This window comes from Nicotiana sylvestris, chromosome 2 (genome assembly GCF_000393655.2).
Source record: "Nicotiana sylvestris chromosome 2, ASM39365v2, whole genome shotgun sequence".
NCBI lineage: Eukaryota > Viridiplantae > Streptophyta > Magnoliopsida > Solanales > Solanaceae > Nicotiana > Nicotiana sylvestris.
In genome coordinates this window covers 54,015,359-54,034,471 of record NC_091058.1, presented here as the reverse complement: position 1 = coordinate 54,034,471, position 19,113 = coordinate 54,015,359, and the positions used below count along the sequence as shown (strand labels likewise).

At 35.8% G+C, this 19,113-nt stretch overlaps 3 protein-coding genes across 4 annotated transcripts; 2 read left to right on the top strand and 1 right to left on the bottom strand.

Moving 5' to 3' along the window:
- Positions 1-2,293: 2,293 nt before the first annotated feature.
- On the top strand, positions 2,294-5,165 carry LOC104246095 (bZIP transcription factor 17). Its single transcript, XM_009801837.2, has 2 exons — positions 2,294-4,172; positions 4,609-5,165. The coding sequence occupies exons 1-2, from the start codon at positions 2,363-2,365 to the stop codon at positions 5,052-5,054; spliced, it is 2,256 nt and encodes a 751-aa protein (XP_009800139.1). The 5' UTR covers positions 2,294-2,362; the 3' UTR covers positions 5,055-5,165.
- An 877-nt stretch (positions 5,166-6,042) lies between these two features.
- On the top strand, positions 6,043-12,318 carry LOC104246096 (protection of telomeres protein 1b-like). The gene is made up of 10 exons (XM_009801838.2): positions 6,043-6,260; positions 6,842-6,978; positions 7,836-8,025; positions 8,594-8,658; positions 8,806-8,894; positions 9,692-9,973; positions 10,293-10,369; positions 10,450-10,508; positions 11,256-11,408; positions 11,863-12,318. Exons 1-10 carry the CDS (start codon positions 6,128-6,130, stop codon positions 12,076-12,078), a joined length of 1,401 nt encoding a protein of 466 aa, XP_009800140.1. The 5' UTR covers positions 6,043-6,127; the 3' UTR covers positions 12,079-12,318.
- Positions 12,319-13,639: 1,321 nt separating this feature from the next.
- Positions 13,640-15,422, bottom strand: LOC104246097 (large ribosomal subunit protein eL32z). Of its 2 annotated transcripts, none has more exons than XM_009801840.2 (4): positions 15,320-15,422; positions 15,124-15,240; positions 14,025-14,206; positions 13,640-13,922 (listed from the first exon to the last, which is right to left on the bottom strand). In XM_009801840.2, the coding sequence occupies exons 2-4, from the start codon at positions 15,211-15,213 to the stop codon at positions 13,793-13,795; spliced, it is 402 nt and encodes a 133-aa protein (XP_009800142.1). In that variant the 5' UTR covers positions 15,214-15,240; positions 15,320-15,422; the 3' UTR covers positions 13,640-13,792. The 2 variants fall into 2 exon arrangements, with proteins under 2 accessions (XP_009800142.1, XP_009800143.1); XM_009801841.2 differs by having other exon boundaries at positions 15,124-15,237.
- Positions 15,423-19,113: the final 3,691 nt, after the last annotated feature.

Here is a 19,113-nt window from a genome sequence, read left to right as displayed (position 1 = left end):
TCGTTCTTGATATTGGAAGTGCACTGTGGAGCGAGGTGAGTCTCTTTTCTAACCTTGTAAGAGGGAATTGTCCCCATAGGTATAATAATTGAATTAATTGCTATTATATGCGGGGGTTACGTATGCACTAGGTGATAAGAGTCCGTGCGTAGCTACTATTATGTTAAGTCCGGGTAGTCTAGGGCCCAAAAGCATGCTCTACATAATATTCTTGTAACTTGATGATAAATTTGGATTCGTATAAATTATGTTGATTAAGGTAAATGAGATTAGTAGAGGAACCTTATCTTGCTTGGTCTTTTAAAAGAGAACTTGAATATTCCTGTGAATAACTACTCCCCAGATATACATTATTGTCTGCTTGTTGATGAGTTTATTTATATTTGACCGCGTCGCACGTGTGATTCGCGAGCAGGGTAATAGATGCATATATGGTTCGAGCCATTCGACCCTCGGTAGTGCACAATTTACTTTTATGTTGGATCGGGTCGTACGTCCCTCGGTGTTACTTGCGCATGTTTACTTAGTATTTCTCTGTTGATTGAACTTTATGTATGCCTTGAAACGTAAATGGATACCCATGATATTATTTGGAAGAAGAACTGACATTCCCTGCCATACAATGTTATTAAATTGTGTTATCCATGTTTATTATAAATTCTTTTTCTCATATTATTTGACCCTAGTAAGTATCAAGTCGACCTATTGTCTCTACTTCTTCGAGAAACGGGATACTTACTGGGTACATATTGTTTATGTACTCATACTACACTTCTGTACTTAATTGTACATGATCTGAGGCATGTGTATCTGGCTATCAGTCTGGTGCGCATCATTGAGCGGATTTTGAGAATTCTACGGTGACCTGCTTCCCTTCCCATGTCGTTCAGCAGTCTGAAGGAGTCTCTCTTATGTATTTTTGTTGTCTATTCTGTTTCGGATAGTAGGATAGTGTGATTCTTTTGTATATTTTACTAGTTGCCCATAGCTTGTGACACCAGGTCTTGGCACACATATTAGTAGATCGTATTATTTTTGGGTTGTATGATTATTTTCGGCTTTACCGATCATTTCTGATTTTATTATAACTTAAGGAATCATTGAAACTATTTTTTGATAAAAGTAAATGAGAGCTTATTTAGTATCTTCCACGTTGGCTTGCCCGATAATGGTGTTGGGCACCATCATGACCTATTATGGAAATGAGTTGTGACACTACTCATATTTCTTTTTTCTCTATATTTACCACTTTGGTAAACACATATTTTTTCTGTATTCTTATCACTATTTTTATGGTTTTCTAGCTGATAATTTTCTAAGATAATAATTTTTTCTAGTATATCCCCTATTATATTGAGGTTTATGTTTTTTATATTTTTTCTTTTTATATTCATTCTTGTCATAAATTTGTGTTATATACACAGTTGATCTGCAGAAACTTATATTATTCTGTTTTAGTTGTTTTGTATCTGTATATGGGTACATTTCTCTTGTTGTATTTCCATTATATGTTGTATTTTGTGTCATATATATATATATATATATATATATATATATAGTCAAAGGCTCTATAAAAAATACTTTGATCGAACCAACTTCAAGCTTTTTGTTCTACTCCAAACAACCATTGTAGAGTGTTGTAGATTTACTGTGTAATTAGTGAATAGAAGAAAAAGAGAAAGATCACCGGAGATGAATTGTATCAAAATTGTAGAAATTCACTTGTGTTCTGAGAAGCAGTTGATGTATGCTTGACAACATCAACTCACTTATATCGAAAAATTTCAAGGAACTTGAAAAGAGAACCCTCTTGCAATCCAAGGGGACTGAACTAAGATTCACATTGAATACGAACCAGTATAAAAATCTCCGATATCATTTACTTTGTATTTTTACTTTTTGTATTTACTATTTACCTTGCATCTAATCTTAGTCGACTAATTGGCAAATCAGTCAATTACCTAGTCACAAAAAAAAAATAACAATTGACTCCCTCTTGTACTTTCACGGTTTGTTTGAAATCTCCATGCAAACTGATCAAACATTGGAGATGAAAACAAAAGTTCTTTTCAAATTTTGGTTCATACCGGTATAGTTCATAATTGTCTTACGTTCGATGTTTTATTGCAAATTTTGAGGAGAAAGTTTGACATATTATATTATCTATAAAAATAACCAAGAGCGTGAAATTCACATCCTTCATCAAAGCGTGAGAAGCGAGTGTAACGTACCGTTTACCTTACGTCAAATAAGTGTAACAAACTTAAAACCCATACTTTAGGTCCTAAAACATAAACCCTCTCTCTCTCTCTCTGCAATCTCACTTTCCATATACTCACTTATTTGGATCTGTGCCCGAGAAATGGCAAATCCATTGGAGGCCGATCCATATGTGCCGCCGGCGAACGACTTTGCCGGTGCCTTGGATCCACCTCTGGACCAAGGAAACAGCAATAACAGTAGTAACAGCATTTGTGATGAAGCATTTAACAACGAATTCATGTTCGATGACCTCGACTTTGACTTAGATATCATCTTCCCTCCTGATGATGCTGCCATTCTCAACAACTCCAATTCTCTTGAAGCGGGTCAGATTGACCCAAAAGGGTTTGGTCACCAGCTGATCCAAGGTTTTAACGATTCTTCTCGGGTTTTCAAGTCGTCTCCGGAATTGCGTCATGTTTCCGTCGCCGGAGGTACGTCCGAGGCGTGTCATAGCTCCGGAGGTCAAGCTTCGAGTGGGTCCCTTGTTATGACTGCAGTTTCGAACCAAATCTCAGATGTCTCTGGATACCTGAATGTGCCGTCTCCTCCCGAGTCCAATGGGTCTAATCACGAGGATTCTGGAAATGACAGCAAGGAGGGTTCCCATGATTCGAACTGCCCTTCACCGGAGTCGCAGGGTTCTGGCAATTGTGGCTCCCATGTCTCTGAAGAAGCTTTCAATTATCCCAGCAAATCGGTAACTTCTTCTCCCATAAAATGTGTAGTAGTAGTAGAACAGAACATAATTAAATTAGAGGAAATGATGAATACAAAAGATAATAAGTGTAGCTCCATATTGAAGAGGAAAAAAGTGAGTGAAGAAGATTCAAATAATGTAAGCAAATACCAAAAATCTAATTATGTGGCTGAATGTAGCAATGTGTTTAATAGTGAAGGAGGGGATGAAAAGAGAAAAGCAAGATTGATGAGGAATAGGGAAAGTGCTCAGCTTTCTAGGCAAAGGAAAAAGCATTACGTTGAGGAGTTAGAGGATAAGGTGAGGACTATGCATTCAACTATTCAAGATCTGAATGCTAAGATATCATACATAATGTCCGAGAATGCCACCTTAAGGTCACAGATGGGACCAGTGCCTTCCCAGATGCCACCACCCCCCCCTGGGATGTACCCCGTGATGTATCCTTGGATGCCTTGTGCTCCTCCTTATATGGTGAAGCCACAAGGATCACAAGTGCCTTTGGTTCCTATTCCTAGGTTGAAACCACAAGCTGCGGCTCCTGCACCCAAGGGTAGTAAGAAAGTAGAGATTAAGAAGAGTGAGATGAAAACCAAGAAGGTTGCGAGTGTTAGTTTCCTTGGCTTGTTGTTCTTCATGCTCCTATTTGGTGGATTAGTTCCTGTGATAAATATGAGATACGGAGGAGTGAGAGAACCTTTTACAAGTGGAGATCTTTCTGGAAGTGGGCACAATGAAAGGCATCGTGGAAGAGTTTTGGCTGTTGATGGGCAAGTGAATGGGAGTAGTTATTCACGGAAACATAATGGGAGGGATTATGGCACTAATTGTGGTCGGAGAGGTCAGGGAGGAGATGGTCAGCCAAATTTCAATAGCGGCACAGATGAGTTTGTTCGCTCGGGCAATGATAGTGAGCCTCTAATGGCCTCATTGTATGTTCCCAGGAATGATAAACTTGTGAAGATTGATGGAAACTTGATCATTCATTCTGTTTTGGCAAGTGAGAAAGCCATGGCATCTCATAGAAGTGAAGATAAGAAAAACAGGGGTGAGACCGGTCTTGCGGTTCCTGGAGATTTGGCCCCTGCCATCCCAGGAAGGCATTCCCATCATTACCGCAGTCCTACTGATGGAAAACGGGCTCTTGGCTCTGGGGATAAAGAGAAAGCAAAGTCCACTGTGCAGCAATGGTTCCTTGAAGGTGTTGCTGGTAAGTGCTGATAAATCTCATTTTATTATACATCATTTGTTTGATTACATATTGTTGATTATTACCTTATCAAAAAAATTGGTCTTATATTTGTCCTTAGTCCTTTTTTAATAGGGTAGAGATCTTTCTCTCGCACCTTTTTCTCTTAACTAAACCAATGTCGACAGAGCCAAATCCAACTATAAGTTGCTGTCTTCTAAATAATTGCTTTCATAACATACACGGTTTGTATAACAGGGATTACTTTCTACTCCTACAATCCATTTCTGGGTTGCTGTTTATGCAATGGCGCCTTATATTTCTAATCTGACTATAGCCTCCTATTGAGGGCACATGTCTCAATCAAATATAAATAGGGCATTTTGGCTCTGTTTCGTGTTTGCAGCAGCCTCCCCCTGCCCAACTATTTAATGTTTTCCTTTTCTCTTTTGTGCAGAGCCTATGTTAAGTTCAGGCATGTGTACTGAAGTGTTCCAGTTTGATGTGTCCTCATCTCCAGGAGGCATAGTTCCTGTTACCACTGCGAGGAACGTTTCTATGAAGCAGAGGCAGAATGCTACTACACGCACCAACAAGGGGAGAAATAGAAGGATCCTTAATAGTCTTTCTGTTCCTGTTTCGGGAGTAACTCACAGCATTTCTGAAGAACATGTTGGAGGAAGTGGAAAGAACGATGACTTTACTGGAAATAATTCACTTTCTTCAATGGTTGTCTCTGTGCTAGTTGATCCAAGAGAGGCAGGTGATGCTGATGGTGATGGAATGATGGGACCAAAATCCATCTCTAGGATTTTTGTTGTTGTATTGATAGATAGTGTGAAGTATGTCACCTACTCTTGTATGCTTCCTTTTAAAGGATCTGTTCCTCTAGTGACTACCTGAAGATGGAGAAAGTTATGTTGTAGAAGCATCTTACTGATCCCTGAACAATTTTGTAGATTCAGGTCAAATATAGTCTTTACTCACTACAACAAAAAGTAGTTTTACTGGCAATTATTTAGCATCAACTAATTAATTCCCAGCAATTTATTTCCAAACCTCAAATATTAGGAGAAGATCCCTATTTGCCGGCAATTATAAGCAATGGGCGGTAGAAGAGCCAAATTTTAATTTTTATCTTTCCTCCAAATGAAAACAGAAAACCCAATATTTGGTCCTTGTTCTCTCTTCTCAACTCGCAACATAAAATATGAAGCAGACGGTTGATCATCTTCTGCCTACTTATAGCTTGTTTGACCTAAGTTTTTTTTGAGGCAAAAGTGCGTTTTCCCTAAAATTAAGTTATTTGACCAAACTTTTGAAAGGAAAAAAAAGTGCTTTTGACGAGAAAAAAATAGTTTTTCTCCGAAAAATACTTTTTTGAAAACGCACATACTTTTTTTAAAAAATACTTTTCAAAATAAACTGATTTTAGAAACTTACTTTACTACTATTCATAATAAAGTAATACTTATAAGCATTAGAAGTCCTCTGAAATAATATAATATTACTTGTGAATGATATTACAAATTTTAAAATGTTGTAAATGCTACTAATATACATGCTTATTGTCCTTTAATATTCAAAACAAAAGTAACATAACAGCTAAGTCCAATATTATAATAAAATAATAATTATAGTGCATATATTAGAATGTGTGTTTAAATGGAAAAATTTTATTTTGTGTCATACAACTGACACTAGTTATATGAGACAACTTTTTTGTGTTACAGTTTTGTGGACCCAAATTTCTGTGGATCAAAAAATGTAAGATTGGGTTACACAAATTTATTTGACAAAAAGGAGACTCATACGACTAGTTGACTATAATTTGTACAAAACACAAAATAAAACTTATAGTTTAAATATGAGTGTGTGGAGCGCACCGATCAGAATGAACATTTTGGCGCCCTAAAATTACTGGCGAAGAGCACTATTACCTCGGTGGCTGTGTTTACACAAAGTTTCTTCAAAAAATGGGTCGCAGAAGTAGCCGAGATGACTACAAGTTCCTACAAATAGTAGATGCCAGAGCTGCACTGAATCAGAAAGTGAATCTCATCGGCGTCGTTATCGAAACCGGTCTCCCCAAGCAGTCCAAGGGCACTGGTCTTTCTTTCTTCTCAAATACTCTTTTTCCTTCCGTCTTATAGTTGAATAATTCTTTATTTGACTACAATATTCTCTACACGTATTTAAATATTTCACTTTAGGGTTTATTAATTTTTTTTTTACTGTACTTTCTGGTGCCATGAAAGCTCTAATTTTCTTAAAAAATATTTGCTTGAAAATGTTCTCTTATCACTGAGCTAATAAAACGAAGCGGGAAAATGAGAATCAAATTCTCATTTCTCGATTGCTGTCCTAACGGATACACGTGTATATATCTTTGAACAACAAGAATATCTAAAACTGAATACTATTGAAAGAATTTAAATGCACCAATCTATACAATAACTAGAATGAACCATCAGCTAAAGATATCTGTTTCTTAGCTGCTTATGTGTAGCACCAACACTTGCACAAGGTTCATTGAGTTGTTGAACATCATGCTGTGTATGCTCTACACATCACATATTTGGGATATGTAGCGGTAGTTAATATCCTGAAGCTGTTTCTTTTTTTCCACAGCATTGTGTGAAATGAATTTTTAGGCTTGATTTTTGGTTTCTTTTGTTTGTATTTTGTAGATTGTTTTTGCACCATTAAGATAATTGATGAGTCCTATCCAAGCCCTGGCATTTCAGTTAATTTTTTCGCTGCGACTATGGACAAGCTTCCTCAAGTGCTGACTTTTGGTGATATAATTCAGCTTTCTCAAGTTGTGGTAACTAATTTGCTCTAATATTTGCTTGTAGCCCTGTGGGTATTGGTTCATTTCTTTTATCAGTTTTACATGTAATGTAAATCTTGAACTTAGATACAGAGTTATTAAACCCTGAAATAAATGTTTAAATGAACTGAATTTTCTTTTAAAAACTATGCACCACATTATACAAGGCTTAGACATGGAGTTACAATTGGCATTGTCTAGAACTTCAAAAGGGTATATGTACTCCTTTCCCAACCCAAAAGTTTGGAACAACTTCAAAATGTAACTTGAGCCCTTTCTATCGACCAGCTCATGATATTTTTATTCAATTAAATGATCAACTCAATTTCCAACCACGGTTGATTGATGTTTTGGCATCCGTCAGGATTCAGCTATTCTCCTTTAAACAGAAGCAGCTAAGCAGAGATTGCATCGTTCCTTTTTGTGGGTTTGACTTTTATTCATTGCTGGGTTAGGAGGAGCTGCCTTTGCAGTTAGGCCATCACTTGATGGATATTTATGCCACTTGGAAGTTTTTCCTTTATCCTCTTTAGAGGAGAAATGTTTGTTGCTTCTCAAAGTTGATTGAAGTACATTGATAACTTTGTTTTCATAGCCCTTCTATCTGCTAGACATTGTTATATCTGGATTCTGAACTACTTATGAATCTACTATTATAAATATTTGGCAAAGGCCAAGTGGGAACAAATAAAAGTCAATTTCTCAAGGAAATAGATAAAGTTACTGGATTGGACAACAAACTGAATGCATGATTTTGTCCTGATTGAATGAACTTTATTGCTCTTAAGTATTATTTTCTGGAAATAAAAATATGGTGTCAATCCTTACAAATGGTTTTTGTGGGTCTGCAGATGAAAACTCATGGACCGGAGATTTATGCTTTGTTCAACAAGAAGTTCTCTTCATTTGCAATATTTGACCGAAAAGATAACTCAAGTTTCCTTCCTTACCAATGTTCTTTAAAGTATCATGCTAGAGAACAAGACAAGAAATTTATACTGGGTCTGATGAAGTGGTTGGACGATCACCAGATTGATACAGGTATTCTCATCAGCATTGCCAACTTCAGGGTGATGCTTATAACAGAAGTCCGGGCTAAGTACATAATGATTATTTATTTAGCTGATGAAGGTTGCATAAAAAAATGTTTCCTATGTTGATAAGTTCGTCTAGGAGTACATATCCATTATGGATGTACAGGTACATATAGTTCAATGAATTTCATGAAGTACCCTTGTCGCACTTGTTCGACACAGACATGTCAAGACAAATAATGGATCCATAAAAGGTGTTCGGTATATGTGCGGCACATTTACATGTAGTTATCTAGTTGCTACAGCCTCTCACATAATCTCAGTTAACATTAACCCTATCCTTCAATATATTGATTACTCTTTGAAACATCAATTTTGCTTTAAATGATTGATCCAATTGCAGAATCCCTTCCTTATCTCCCTTGCCTCCATTAAAACTAATGGGAAAAAAGAAAAAGAGAACAAACAGATGCCATTTATATTCTGGTAGTGTTTTTTCTTTTTCTTTTTTTATTTTGTTGTTTGAATTTTCGTGTCTCCCTCAGAATATGCTTACACTTTCCGTTTCTTGATAGGTTTGACTGATTTACATTCCTTGAAAGAGATCAGAGAAGGAGAACATTTCAATTTGATCTGCAAGGTAGTTATGTGTCCTTAACATAAGTTTTGTCCTTAAATGTATCTGGAATATGTTGGCAAGCACAGTGTGGGTCACATGTTCTTGGATATTGACACTACATTCAAATTCACTAACACTTCCATTGCAAATTACGTTGGCATATGCAAGATTCTTCATATATGTGAAGTTGAAAAAGATAAGTGGATGCTTCTCGTGTGGGATGGAACGGATACTCCACCAGTCACTATCAAAACAAAGTGAGATTTTCTACTTTTCGATCAGGCTTTGTGCTAGGAATAAGCTTGTGATGTTAGTAGAAATGTTTTAATTAGTTCCCGCTTGATATGAGATACTTGTGCAGGAGTGATTGATGGATTCCCCGGATATCTGAATTAGTTATATGACCACTTTGTGCTTGCAATAAGTTATATTAGGCTCTTTGTTGGAAAGAGATTTCCTTTATCTACTGTCACCATTGAACAGAAATTTGTTTTAGGTGGAAACTATATCTTTTTAATACGCTATTACGTATTTCGTAATTAGAACACTAGGAGATATCTGTACTAATTTAATGCTGTTCACTCTCAACACAATAGCAGAGTTATTGAAACAAGTTAGGAATTGGGCTTAAGAACATAATTCGATAGGTCTAACTCTGAAACGCTTAATAATATTTCAAGCTTAACTTTTAATTTTTACCAATTTAATTCAATGCCACCCAAAAGACTGAGTTGATGCAAACTAACTAATAGCCATACCTGGTTACTTCCTGATCTTAATGAGTATCACCAAAGTACCTGGATAACTGAAATTCAGATAACTTGAAAGGTCAAAGAAAATACAATGGGAACTAAAACCTCAAATCATCCTTAAATATCTGGCCTTCTTCCAGTACTTTACTGGCCTTAAATATAACCTCTGTTGAACTAAGTACATTCAGAGTGGTTCACTGAATATCTGCATACTGCTTCTTCCCAAGAAAGCTTTTACATACATTATGGATGATTTGGTACCTGTTCTGATACGCTGTGGCCTATTGTTTCATGAATTACAGGCTAGAAGAAGAATTGGAAAACCCACTTCCATTGCAGTCAGTTAACTCACCATTGCCAAGAGATATTCTCTGTACCTTGCCGCCTCTTGGAACTGTCTTGAGGGTAACCATTGATCGTTGCAACGAGAAACTAGGTGTTAACTTTCTCAAGAGCAATCGATGGTTGAAACTCATTAACATTAGATGTGAACTTCATACAGCATTGTGGCATGTTGTTCTAATGCCCTTTACTAAGCTTAGCTACTTATCCGATGAAGATGACATAGTTTTACAGCGGATGAGGTCTTTCTTCTTCCAGTTTTAATACATATATATATATATATATATGGTCGAATGTTAGGTGTGGAACTCCTTATTTGAAAAAAAGAAAATAAATAAATAATGTTAGGCGTGAAACTCAATTGCATGATAAACATGTTCAACATCGTTATTTGACAAGCATGTCATAGCCCATGAATTCATAACATGGAGGCTTATGCCCACAACATATATCATTTCCATATCTACTCTTGGCAGCAAGGTGTTTCGTAACAATCTTGTCCCGACAGTATAATATAATGCACCTCTGAATTTACCTCAATTGTTTGCAATTACATGATAGGGATCATGATGAGCGCCGAAAATCTAAATGGGGATGGATGCCTTTGTCATGCTTTCCTTGGCCATCTGACATAACAGGTTTGGCTTGTATGCCCAAGCAATGTTTCTGATGTTTTAATTACACATACTAACATTTCTTTTATTTCCTAAATTCGCAGAGACCGACTTCCCCAATGTACCTTTTGTCTCCTTGATGAGAGTTCTGGTGAATCCAAAGGTATCTTGACCACTTTACAGGGTCATCCTTTCCTTGTGCTGTGTTAGTATTCCAATTATCGAAGATGTATTAACACTATCTTTACTATTTACTTCGTCGATGTTGCAAGAAACCTTACATCTTCTTGATTTTTTATTGCACATAGGCATTGAAACACATTATTTGCTTTCAACAGATTTTGGCTAAACTGGAATAGTGTATTGATAGAGAAAATAGTGGTGTCCATGAACCATTTGTTTCTTCGATGTTGCAAGTGACCTTACCTCTTCACACTCAAAACATTTAACTTCTCATTTGCTCTATAACTAATGTTTGAGCTCCTTTAAAGCACCAGAAAGATTCTTTGTTATCAGCTGGTGAATCTTCTACTTACTAGGCAACACTTAAGGACTTGAGAAAGTTTGAGCAGTTAGTCTTATGTTCAGTGTTTATCCTCCCTGATTCCACTTGTTATGGATTAGCTTTTCTCAGGTCTTGAGATGAGGATAATATAAATTCCATTTCGCCTGTTGATTATACTGTATTTATACTCGCACTAGTGATAGTGGAACAGGAGCATATGGGGGATAATATTCGTGAGGTAATTGGTGCTTAATGTAGTGCAAGTTCCTTTTTTTCAGTTTTCATTGCTTGTCTCCATGAGCATAGACTATTGAGTTAGGATGAATCTAGTAAGGTTCTTTTTTGTTTTACATATATGACTTGGCACTTTTATCACTCTTACATCATCGAGATAACGGCTTGCAGGTCGTAGGTAAATTCCACTGTGTAGTTCGAGTGGTAGCGGCATTTCCTTGGATAGTTGAAGATTTTCGTTCCCCTTCTGGGGTTTATAGAATCAGGTTGACCCTAGAGGATCCAACTGCCAGAATACATGCATATCTGTATGCAGAGGATGCGGTAATAATTGTTTTCGCACTTACAATCTCCTATTAATCTTCATTAAATATACTGCAGCTCATTGTTACCCATTTGGGGACTATGTTTCATGGTGTTGGATATCAGTATTTTATGTATTTGAAAGGATATATATGATGTACCTATACTCATAACTAAACTGTTCGACTTCATTATCTTGAAGCAAAATGAAGATTCCGTGTGTCATAGTTGTTGATATTGTACAAACTGAAAACTATTTACTTCCAAAAACATCCACCAATTTATCGGGAAAATGATGAGATGGAGGCCCTTGAAGATTTTTTATAAATGTGAAGCCTCAATGTGCTACATCAAGATATTCTGTTGGTTTATTTTAGTGCAGAAATCTGCTAATCTGAGTGATTTGCATGTTTTCATTGTTTGAGCTACTAACTTGTCAAGCTTGTTTTTGACGTGATGCTACTTCACTTTCCAGGAACAGTTTTTTGATGGGTACCCCTCTGTTTATGCATTAACAAAAAAGAGGAATTTGTTGCTTGGAACTTCTGAAGGTGATGATGGTAGTGAAATGAATGATTATTCTAGAAATCCACCCTGGATCAAATGTTGCCTAAAATCTTACCACATCGATGACAGCGATGTCTGGGGAAGTAGGAACTTTCGAATTTTTGCTACCACTCTAAAAGTATAAGAGATTGTCCGTCGTATATACCTCCAGTGCTTACAATGAATATATGTATTTTGGCCCTTCTGCAAAGGTACTGATGGCAGTTGCTAGCAAGTAGGAAATCTAACCTCGTTTGGATTTTGTTTTTGTAAATGTACTCATCATATTTGGTAACATAAACTATTGTAGTTTTGCTTGAGCTTAGAGCTCCTTATCATATTTTATAATAATAACTATTATTGTTATTATTATTTTGTTTATTTCCTTTTGGTGTCGCACAACTATCTTATAATAGGCCTATTGGAGCTATCCGTGCGCGAATTAAGGATTTATCACCTATCCCCTTGAGCCTCGTATTTTGCTACCTTTTTATTAAATCACATGTTAAGGTTATCATATTAGAAAATTACTTTCAAGATAATGCTCTCATATATCTCTAAAGATGGTTGAACTTAAATCAATTATTAGTCGACTCATTTGAGCATTCAAAATCTGTTATATGATCCACACCAGACAAGCAAGTACCGAAGACATTTGAAGTTTGTACGAAGAAATATGAAGACAGATCTTCATTTGAGCGAAATAAATACTAATCAATCTAAATAAGATTGACAGCCAAAATAATGTAATCCAGCGTGTTACTTGTAGGACACATGCACCATTTTAGGTTCTTAGTAGCTTTATATTTCGGCCTGAAGGAAAGAGCTCCAGAGGCAAGGCGAATTGCATGCATTGGTACCACCGAGATGAATAGCAAACATAGTTATGCTAGTGATATCGTCCGAAGACTTTAGGAGGGGGGGAGTACACAAATAGCCATTTTTAAGAACTGCTATTTAGGGGTTAGTCAGGGGCTATATTAACCATAAAATTTGAACCAAAAATCTGAATTTCAGAACAAAACTTAAATTCATGACACATTGGCTAATTGCTAAATAGCAGCCTCTAGAATGGCTACCTGGTATTGTTTCTACCAAATCATTTGATTTGGTCTTATTAACCGCAAAGGAAACAAGACTACACGCCTCAAGTCCAGAGAATTAGCACAGATGGAGCGCCATCTATCTACTCAATGTATACAAACACAGCATCAGTAAAGAAGACTACAATTAGCTGCTTGCGCAAGATCTAAATGAAATTCTTTCATATGAATGAGAGATCTTTACATGGTCCAAATTCACATCTTTCATACTTGATGCAGATGTGGAAAAGTTAATTGGCAGCGAATAATTCCATAGTAAGTTTTGAAGATAGGTTAGTTACACGAAGAAAGACAGATCAACAGAAGTTATACATAGAGCAACACAGGTATGAACTTAATCATATAGCTCTTAATATCAGAAAACTGTCATAACCAGTAAATAACTAAATTATTACTGAAAAGTGAAGTAGCATCACTTTAAAGCCAAGCTTCGACAAAGTACTAGCTCAAGTCACTGGTGTTTAATGTCACAAGATGCTTCTTGAGCAATCTTTTGATCTATAGATTGTAATAAAGAAAGCAAGAACATACAATCTAGCCATTTAATGTAAAACATGCAGATCGGCAGATACTAAAGAGCATAAAGCCACTTACCCAAAACACTGGTAAAAAGGTGTACTAAAATCTGAAAATTTAAGCATTTGATAGCAATAGGATAAGTCAAAATCCGCTTCGGGAAAAATAGAATGTTAATCAAACAAACACAAGGAACAAGTGCAAACGCTAACAATATAGAGATATCTAAAGACAAAATGCTCATTCATCCTCCTGGCTGCGCAACCTAGCAAGCTTGTTTGTTATGACAACGTCAAGCTGGGCAGCTCGCTCAACAATCTCTTTCCTCTTCCTCGTGGAAACATTGTGTGCAATCTCTGCACAGTAAGTTCTGGGAAGGAAAAAAGAAATATGTTGGTTGACAAGACAAGATAAATCAAACCTGTAGGTATAGTAAGAAACATGAGACAGATGAATGAGCTAATCATGTTACCTGTTATGCATCATTAAGACCTCAAGCTCACTTGCATTATGCACAACAAACTTCTTGAAACCATTGGGAAGATAGTGGCGGGTCTTCTTGTCAGACCCGTATCCAATGTTGGGCATCAAGACACATCCCTTGAACTTTCTCCTCACTCTAGAATCGATACCTTTGGGTCTGCGCCAGCTTTCCTGTTATAAATAATTGAATACTCAGTTTCAATTAGTACACTCAGCTCAGCTGAAATACAATTGAAGAAACACAAAAGCACGTTATTAGAAACACCACGTGAATTCACAAGATTTCCTTTAGAGACACCACGTGAATTCACAAGATTTCCTAGCAATCCATAATAGCTAACCATAGAGAAATCAATTACACCGCATAATGTGGTCTGAAGCAACAGTTCAAATCCAACCTGGCTTTCGTAGATATCTTCAAAGATCGGTTCAATTTATTAAGCCATGTACAGATAGCTGCTAAAGGGAAGCTACATTTGAAAACGCTAATTACATGCTTCTGCGTGTCTTTACGAAGCTGGTAACTAAATTTCAAACCAACTGACCAACATGATTCCATACATAACAACCAAATGGCATGCATATAAATTACTTAAATCTTTCAATCTTATTAGCAGCATCACCATTACTCAGAAAAACAGCCAAACGACTAAATTGAGGGAGGTCATCGAAGAAAACAAAAAGTTTGTTCATAGTCATAGCAATCCCAACATTATCATAAGACCTTTCTAAAGTTTAGTCTATGCCCTCCAAATGAAATGTCATAATACATTGTAAGTCTAGATAAAAGATACAATATTATCTTAAAGGAAATGCCATACTCATACATTGTTTGTCAACTTAGGTAGTATGAATTACTTTGAATTATCAACTATATTTGTAAAATCCGAAAAACCCAGCAAAAATCGAACCAAATCAACAAAAGCTAAACCAATTAAACTTAATACCAACTCAAATTTTCTTTCCTTTTTTGCCTTTCAAGGGTCAATTAGATCTCCTTTATTTTACAAAAGGAAAAATGCAACAATAAAACAAAGTTAATTTGGGGAGCTGAAAGGGCTAATAATAATAACAGAAGGTTGTTATACCTTGACAGTGATTCTGCGGTCACTCTGGGGTCTAATAAACCTCTTAACCCTCTTCTTCACGACCTTCTTGGTAAGCAGAGGCACCGCCATTGTTGTTCACTTCTTCTCCCTTACCTGCTGCAACAGAGGTACATAGCATACGTTAGATGCAAAACTGAAAGGAAAGAAGTAAAAATGGTAGAGAGAAGAGACTCACCGGAACTAGGGTTTCTGCAAAAGCGGCCCGCACCTTGCTCAAGGAGTTTATTATGGAGTAGTACACTTATATATCTAAGGGTTGGGGCAATAACTAGGGTTTCGGAGGTGAAAGTCAAAAATAGCCTTTTATACTGTAGTGCTGAACATAATTAAAATAAAATATATATTGAGAAGATTAAAATAAAATAAAATAATCTCGAATTTAATAAAATAATCATATATACAAGTTGCTCTAAAAATAGAGAAGTGAAAAGATAACTTAGGGGACATTAGAATAAATTTTACGCCCTCCGTTCACTTTTACTTGTACACTATTGACTTTGCACACCCCTTAAAAAATAATAAATAAAGTGCATAATTTACCATGATACCCATATTAATTGATGTGTAGTCTTAATGTGCTTTGAAAATGATTTGGAATTAGTAATTCATGCTAAGGGCAAACAGAAAAAATAAATTATTTTTCTCTTGATATGCGAAAGTGAACAAATAAAAGTGAAAAAATCTATTTTTAAAATACTGGACAAATAAAATTAAACGACAGAGTAGTTGTTAGCACACTCGACCTTATCAACTTTAACAACATTTAATTGGTTTCAAGTTGACAGGTAAATTCGCTTGTCAAAAGTTGATTTAGATGGTGTTTGGCTAAGCTTATAAGCTGGTCAAACTGACTTATAAGCATCTTTTGGCTTATCTACGCGTTTGGTAAATACTCAAAGTGCTTATAAGCACTAAAATCAGCCATAAGTCATAAGTTGGTCACCCCCAACTTATGCTTTTCAGCTTATAAGCATTTTTAGTTTGACCAACACTTTTACTAGATTATCCTTAATAATATTTTCTAATTCACAAAATACTTTTCCCAAAATAAATTTCTTGACTTTCTCTTCATTCCATATTCGTTATTAATTCTTTTCTTTACAAAGAAAATTTTAATTTATAATCTTTTGAAAAAAATTCGAGAGTATTTTAGTCATTTTAACAAAAGAATAGCTTACCAGCACTTTTTAATCAAACACATCAACTATTTATTATCAGTTTCAGCACTTCTATCCAAACACGTAAATGCTTATTTTAAAAATCAGTTTCAGCACTTAAAAAACTTTTCAGCACTACAAGCTTATCAGTTATTTACAATCAGCTAATCCAAAAGGACTCTTAATTAAATAAAACAAATTCAAGGCGATGTTGGACCGAAATTGTAATTTTTGGTCCTTTGTTTTTATGAACTTTTAATTTCAACAATACAAATAACCACATTTTGCTTTGCATTAACCAAAAACTGCACTTTAATTTGGATTCCACTATTAGTATGCCCCTACTTATTTAGTGAACTGCTAGTCGTTAGTCCATGTGAATTAATATGTGTTATGCTAAATCGACATTATTTTTCAATCTTTACACTATAATTAAGGGTCCATAAATGAAGTTGCTATGCTATGACATTATTTTTCATAAAAAAAAAAATTTGAACGCAAAACGGAGATTATATCAAGAAACACAAGGTTACATAGACATAATATAGTTCCTTCAGACATTACTGTTGCCCAGAGTTGTTAGATAGCTACAAACTGTAGAAGAAAGAAACTTAGTACTATTACATATTCCAACTTGTTCTTGTTTACTTCAGGCTCAATAAAAAGAGGCGGACGAGCATGGTAAAAACACTTAGTAGAGGACAAGTTCTTAACAGCTTCATTGGCTAAAAGGTGTGCCACTTCATTTCCTTCTCTGAAGTTATGTGTTACACCCCATGTTTTTGTACGTGAAAGTACGCCATAAGTAAAATGATATAAGCTCGAAAATGAGATGTTACATTCCGCATTTTCTTACGTTAAAGTTTCGTCGTAAGTTAATCGGCGTAAGTTCGGGAATGAAATTGTTTTGGGATAAAATACGATCCGAGCTATAATACCCGGTATTTATGGACTAGTATCATACAAGGTACCACATGATCATGACAGTAAGGTATATAAAGTATGTTAAAATTGAGTAGTATTGTAAGTATTTTGAGATGATTTTTAATTATGTAGGTAATTGATTAATTATTGGGTTAGTGGGGTATTAACAAGTTAATTAAGATATTTAGTGGATAATATTAAGGAGGACATCACCCCTCAACGTGGCAACCCATAAATCTTAATCAAATAAAAAATGATGAGTCTTATTTCATGAAGCAAGATGACGCTCTTATGGTGGCTTAGTCATCACATATGTAAGGCCCACACAAATCAAGGTTTAAAAACCTCTCCAAATAACTTAAGCAAGGGGCTTGCATCTCTACAATGAGATGAATGGTGTTTCGGCAAAATGAGGCTTGCATCTCTACAATGAAATGAAGGGGATTTCGGCAAAATTATATGAGATTATATCATGTAATAGCAGCGCGAGATGAAATTCTAAGAGAGCACGGTACAATCTTTCTCAAGAATATTATATGGAATTTTTCCTACTTTGATCCGTCATTATATTTGTCGCAAATGACGTATGTGAGAGGGATTGTCAAGAAAATAGGCTCAAGTATATTAAAGTTATCCCTTCTTTCTTTTGGCATGATCTATAAGACACAAACGAAATGAGCAAATGCACCATTTTCATAAATGAATCTATTCATAGAAATATTAGAGATGCTTAGTTTATTTCATGATATTAATCAAAGGCATAATGGTCTTATGACACTCCGAAAGATTTTATTGACGTACTTCTCATGCATTGCATTTATTTACATTGATCTATGACCATATGACATTATATACGTGTATATATATATATATATATATATATATATATATAGAAAAAAGTTACGGCGTTATATATGCTCCACCACCTGATCAACTGGTATACGTTGATAATTTGCCCATAGTGGCCGAGATGATATGATGGGATTCCCTCAGAGGCTTGATGATGTTATGAACACATATACCCATGCATGGTATGACATTTATACGTATATACAGGACATTATAATATTAAATGATTCACATAGCTACTCAGATATACATGTTAAGTCTTTTACTCCATGTTTCTCTCATGTCTATTGTTTACTGATTTTTATTCCTTACATACTCGGTACATTATTTGTATTGACGTCTCTTTTGCCTGGGGACGCTGCTTTCCTTGCCTGCAGGTCGCGATAGACAGGTTGAGAGTCCTTCAAGTAGGCTATCAGCTCAGCGGAAGATGTTGGTGCACTTTATTTGCTCAAGAGTTGCTTATTTAGTTAGTATGATTTAGACATGTATCGATTGGTATGTCGGGGCCCTGTTCCGACCTTATGACGTTTATGTACTCTTAGAGGTTTGTAGACACATGACATGTATATGAAAGATTGTATGGCCTTGTCGGCCTATGTTCAGTGTATGAGTGATTATTTTGGCCTTATAGGTCCGTACATCATACGTATAAGTCAGTATATCAGGTTGGATCATTTTATGTCGAGTGTTCTCTCATGTTTTATTCTTGTTACCTCATACGGTCCTTCTGGCCCATTTACCCATGTTGATGTAATGAGAAAGATATGTTACGTTGGTACTCGGTTGAGTAAAGGGCACCGGTTGCCCGTCGCAGCCCATCGGTTTGGGTCATGACAAAAGTAATATCAGAGCAGTTCTGACCTAGGGAGTCTACAAGTCGTGTCTAGTAGAGTCTTGTTTATGGGTGCGTTGTACACCATACTTATAAGTAGGAGGCTACATGGCATTTAGGACTGTCACTTTTTTTTCTTACTCTAGATCGTGCGGTAGAGCTCAGTTGTAAGAACTCAATTTCCTAAACTTTATCTTATTCATA